A 6,000-nucleotide genomic window follows, 5' to 3' on the forward strand; every position below is an offset into this window, starting at 1 on the left:
ATTGAACCATCGAGGTAAAAGTGGTTTTTCTTCCATTGAAACTCAATTACGATTTAGTCTCGAAGGTTTCCACAGTATGACAATCACCGTTCCAATATTTGCATCAAAAGTTTTGGCTTAAAGCTTCACGTACTCCTGTTTTATCCGAAACAGTTTAAAAAGAACACCTTTGTACAAATTCACTTTCTCTTCTTCATTGTGTGACATTAAGTAAATGTATTTCGCAACATGTGGTGAAGAGACTTCCCGAACAACTTACAATGGGTACTCTCTCGGGATAGAAACTTACTCTGGGTTTGAGACTGTCTGTTTTTGAGAATCTGAAATGTTATGATTAAGCTATAAATGTCGCCGCTTGTGTTCGTCTTAATAATAAACAGGTTTAAATGTCTTTCAACACATTGTGTTTAGTTAAGCCACTATTAACTTAAAGGTAAGATAAACAGCGCAATCGTTAATTTCAACGTGAAAAAATGTCCTTTCGATGAAAGTATGTGCTTGTTTTTCTTATATATTTTCGGTAAAGATAATGAATCTACTGTCATTTTTTGTTTAACCACGCATCATTTCCCTAAAAATTAGCATTATCTTGGCTATTTCACATAGTTCAAAAGTACCACATAACAACTTGCTAGCAAAGAAAAGGTGCTTGGGAGTAGGTCGTTCGCCAACTTAGCAACCATTTTGCTTATCTTAACGACATCTTTGCAGCAGACTGTATTCACCATCCGAGAATTTCAAGACTCTACATGCATTAGAAAGCGAAATACTTTTTTTTAATGGCATGCAGTGAACTTCTACGTTCTTCACCTATGAAGATGCCGGAAGTATCTCATTTAACGGATGTATTGGAAGTGTTACTCATTTAACGTTACCCAGCTGCCACCTGTGAACCTAAGTCACGGAGGCGAGCAACATAACCCACGCCACACTGCCACAGATACCCGTTTCATAGGGTGGGCAACATTCACACATCACACAATAAAGAACAACATACAGAGAGAAACATCCATGCCCTTAGCGGGATTCGAACCCGCAGCCACTGGCTTCACAGTCAGACACGCTGACCGCTCGGTCACCTGGCCGGCGCGAAATACTTATCAGAGAATTTCCTTGGAACTTGACGAGAAGCTCCTACAATGAGGGTACGAGGTGGAACATTTTGGTTTTTACATACGAATCAATCACTCTCTGTTTATACAGACTCACTTAGTTTTATATGAAAGAGGAAAAAAAGGTTCAAACTTGTTCCAGAGAGCTATCCGGGAAAGATATTATTGAGAATTAAGGACTACTTCAAATTTAATAGTTTGTATTTATATTTATAATGCATGTTTGTTTTTTTTTTTGGAAAACTTTATGTTTTAAAACAAATTCATTTATAAAACAGGCATGGCAGCTGTTCACAAAGGCTCTCCACACCCAATAAAAAGCAGCTTCACTAAGGTCAACAACCCGGATCAACAACTTATTTTAAGAAGAGTTTTAGACTTTCCCAATTCAAACTCAGCATCTCACTCTACACTTCATCTAAACTCGGGAGACCACACCACTGATACCACAACAGATGGTGGCCAAGTATCTTGCGACGAGGATGGACAAGTCAGCACTAAGGATACCGCGGTCTAAACATCCATTATTTCAAGAAATCAGACTATTGCATTTCTTGCAGAAAACATTAATGCAAATAGACTTGGACATTTTAACGAATTTTACTAGATTGAATTTCTATGAGTTAACTAAAACCCATTTCTGATCTATCCAGCCTATTACTCCTTCGATTAATAAGCTGTCAAATATTTTAAAACTTTTCAAATACGTCAATGAAAAGTAAGAGATATTATAAGAACTCCTTGTACCTATATTTTCTTAACTCATTTTTTTGGAGATCTGTAAAGGAGAGATCTTTCAGAATTTTGACTAAAGCGTTTAAATTTCTACGGAAACTCTATTCCTCATAAAAATACGTTAATCGTTTCTTGATAGCGTCAAATAGATTTTATTTCCAATAAGAATGCATAGTCTATCGAAATTTTAATGACATAAACTAATAAATACAAAGTTTTTTTTTAAAATAGCAAAACTAAAAAGTTAAAAAAAAAATGTTTTTCAAATGAAAAAAGAAAACTTTTTGAAATCGAAGGAATTTGCCTTTTTTCGAAAGCTTTACGCTAATTTTTCAATAAAACTGCTATTGACACCTAAAGTTTCCTATCATATTTTGAAGTGATCTGCATTTTTAGGATTGCTTCAAGATTTTTTGATTCTTCAACATTTTTATGTTTTTTAAACTCAGCCTAGTAGTTATCAAAAGTTTACAAATTTCCCTGCACATTTTTTGTTTTAGAAGTAGAGTTATTTTCTCCTTTTTAGTCTACTTAAAAAAAAACATTGTTTTTTAAGCGAAAATTATTTTATATATTGCTTTCAACGGACAAAAACATTTTTTTTTTGTATATTTTTCAAATAAAGTTCAACCCACGAAGTGAATAAAAATCGTTTTTCCACCCTATTAATATGCCACGAATTGTTGAAAGAGTTAATTTATATACCCTTTGGCTCCCAAATGGTGTTCCACGGAACCCTTGAGTACCTTGATGGAATAAAATTGGCTCCGCGAGGCCCTTCTTTTTACAGCCAGTGATGAATATTGAAACCTCTGATTTAGAACCTATAATTCATAATTTATTTAATCTTTTGGTTGCCTTTGTTCATAAAGTGGCTGTTATAAATACCCCGGATCTCTTCATGCATTTAGGCTAGTTTTTAAAATTTTCATTCCACCTCCTTACAAGCTTACTCAGATTTAGCCTAGCATTTTTATTTCGACCTCTCATACCTATTAATTTTTGACCCTGATGTATGTTATTTTATTTTTATAAAATATATACTACGACACATTTTATTAAATGTCTTGTGTTACCATAAAATATATACTAAGGGCAAATCTGTCATTTTGTGTTGAACACAATAAAGATTAAGGAATTACTTTATGGAGCTCTTAGGGGTAGGTTGTTTAAGAGAAAGGAATAAAAATTGTACTCTTTGACGCAAATTTTTTATTTCACTGATTTTTAATTTTTTTTCAATATTTTGTACTGATTTTGATCAAAATAAGTGAAAAATAATATATAGTTAATAGAATACAGAAAAATAATAGTTATAGAAAAATAATATATAGTTTAATAATTTAGGGTTATGGTCTTTTCGGATTTTATGTTTTAGTACACGTATAATTCTGATAATCTAACAGATTTTTTGATAATTATTAGACTGCTTTATAATAAAAAATACCAAAATAAAAAATAATATCCCATCTATGTCAAAGGGTAAGAGGTATGAGTTTAAAACCATCAGTGTTCAAACGAATATCCAGCTTCAATCGTTATATTATAAAGACAGAACTCCAAAAATTTTAAATGATAACTCAACTTTTCTTTGAAATATGATCCTCATTGTAAAAAACGTTATTAAGATATTTTAGTTTGCATAGCGATATTTTTGCATGAATTTTGCATTTTGTATTGATAGACAAAATTGAAGAAAATAACGAATCTGTTCAACAGGGCTGCATCAATGGCAGGTCGAGTAATGATAATTTACTCTTTTCTTCATTTTACGCCCAGCGTCGCCGTTTTCCAAGCTGGAAACATAGATCTGAATTTTGGATTTATTATTGTGAGAATCATATTTTGGTGGATAAAAAGATATTGCTATTTAAAAATTTAAAAATTCGTATCGGCGACAACTGTATCATACTCTCAAGCAAAATTTTACTCAGAATTCTATTCATATTTTATTTAAACTCTGTAAATTGTTTTTTAAGTTTGTTTATATTTTATAATTTTTTTTCCTTGAACGGTATGTGCATGACGGAGGTAAATTTTCAACATATTTAAAAACCCAGTGAGATGCACAAAATTATTTGCAGTTTTGCTTACAAATTAATAATTTTCAGTAAATAATATTTATTTAAAATAAAATAAATAATTATTTTGAAGCTCTTTTTGCGATGTACATACATTATTTAACATTTATGTGTTATGTTATGTGTTTATTAATACTTGAAGAAACTTTGTTCTAACGAAATAGAGCCCATGAAGTACAACATGAGGAACTTTTTAAAAATAATATAACTTAACGAATATAGCTTCAAATAATGTAGGTTTTAGTAATCCATGTCAAAAAAGTGCTATTTTTACCTTTTTTGAAAAGGTAAACATGGGAACGCAAAGGTGCTCTTAATGTTTTAATTCTATGTATATTGTAGAGGAAAGTCTTCGTGATATTTTAAATGAAACATTAATTTTTTTGTTATTGACCTTGTTGTTGCTCTTCAAATGATTTCTTATTAGTAATAAATTATTAATATTAAAAATATATAATTTTTGACCACTGTCTTCGGAAACTATTGTAGGCTTCTTCTCCCTTTATATTTTGAGGGATAAATCTAACGAGAAAAAAAAATATGTTTAATAAGAGGCAATACACACCTTGGGTCTGATTTTGTAATTGATAATACCTCACGATATTTTAAGAATCAAAAAAAATTTAACACCTTTAAAATAATAGCCTCGAACCATTAAGATGCCATCATGAGAATTAAATAATTAAACCAAAAATTATTAAATGTTTGTAACTTCGTAGAATGTTTGAAAAAAATGAATTATTTCCATAGTTATATTTTGAACAATTTTAATTGTAAACATAATTGTAAACACATTTAAAAGTAAGCTATGGAGCTGTGATATTGGAATGACGAAATTATAGAAAAAAATTAAAGGGTTTGGTGCAATATGATAATATGTCAAGTACTCAAATTTAACAAAATAGTGTTTTGAGTGAAAAACACTATAATCTCATGAAAGTTTAAGTATTGTGATGTTATCAGGTGAAAATTTCATGAACATAAAAATAACTTTTAACACTATTTTAAAATACACTAAAAACCCGAAAGGGTTAACAGTGTAAAGGATTTGATTGGAAAACAGTCAACATATTAATAAAGTAAGCTTTTGAAAAAGACTATTTTTTGAAAAGCATCAATCCTTATAAATTCCAATTAAAATAGGATAGGCTTTTCAGGTTTAAAAAGTGTTATTTAATAGCCAAATTTTTAATTTATCAAAATCAAGCTTTATTCCTTAATTGCATAAAATTTATTCTCAATTTGCATATTACTTAAAAAAATTTAACACCAAAATGTGAGCTTTCTTAAAAATACTTGATGATTTATCACCGTCCTCGAATATTATTATTGTACTGTATATAAATATGTGTTGTACATGTTTTTATCGTCATTTGTGGAAGTAATCAAATAAAACATAAAATATCTTATGATAATTGTTTTTATTACAAAATATAGTTTCACTCTTCTTACGTTATTTTTAAAACATCGCATGAAACTATGACTACAGACATTAGTGTTCAACAGTCATTTTGAGATAAATAAAGGAAGAGTAAAACACATAAAATTATAAATATGTTTCACAAAAGAAAACTAGAAAGAAAAATGCTTCATTCTTTCGCTGCTGCTGAGGTTCCGTAATAATGACATTACAATACTCGAAAACGTACGTTTTTCAAGCGGTACGAACAAGAAACTTCGAAAAAAGTTTTACTTTCAATTGTTTTTCAATGTTTTTAAAGAGGTGCTTTGCAAGTTTATGAAATTTACTCTAGTCAGCAGCATATTGCACTGAAACATTTCTGCCTACATAAAAATAGAGGGGGTGGGTAATTCTAAACGTTCTTGTGGATAGTTTTCAAAATATGACTTATCACTATACTAATCCATGATATTATCTGTTTTGCTTATGAAAATCTTTCGCGTTTTTGCGCGTGCGTTAATTTCGTCACAAATAGAGGGAGAAAAAGAAAGCAAAAACAAGTTGTTTACTTGCATGAAGTGTTGCTCAGCTGCTACCGAAAATCACGTTTGGTTATTTGCTGTTACTTAAACAATTTCTATTGGTGGAGTATTTTATTGTATTTAATGAT

The 6,000-nt window shown here is 30.3% G+C and overlaps 1 protein-coding gene across 1 annotated transcript in view; it reads left to right on the forward strand.

The window, feature by feature from the left end:
* LOC107439628 (follicle-stimulating hormone receptor) overlaps positions 1-5,305 on the forward strand; it is a 148,462-nt gene extending 143,157 nt beyond the window's left edge. Inside the window, exon 15 of the mRNA XM_021147262.3 lies at positions 1,391-5,305. Within this exon, the coding sequence (XP_021002921.3) occupies positions 1,391-1,629 (239 nt within the window). The 3' untranslated portion in view covers positions 1,630-5,305. The remainder of the gene's footprint in view (positions 1-1,390) is intronic.
* Positions 5,306-6,000: the final 695 nt, after the last annotated feature.

The sequence above is a fragment of the Parasteatoda tepidariorum genome, chromosome 4 (genome assembly GCF_043381705.1).
Source record: "Parasteatoda tepidariorum isolate YZ-2023 chromosome 4, CAS_Ptep_4.0, whole genome shotgun sequence".
NCBI classification, from domain to species: domain Eukaryota; kingdom Metazoa; phylum Arthropoda; class Arachnida; order Araneae; family Theridiidae; genus Parasteatoda; species Parasteatoda tepidariorum.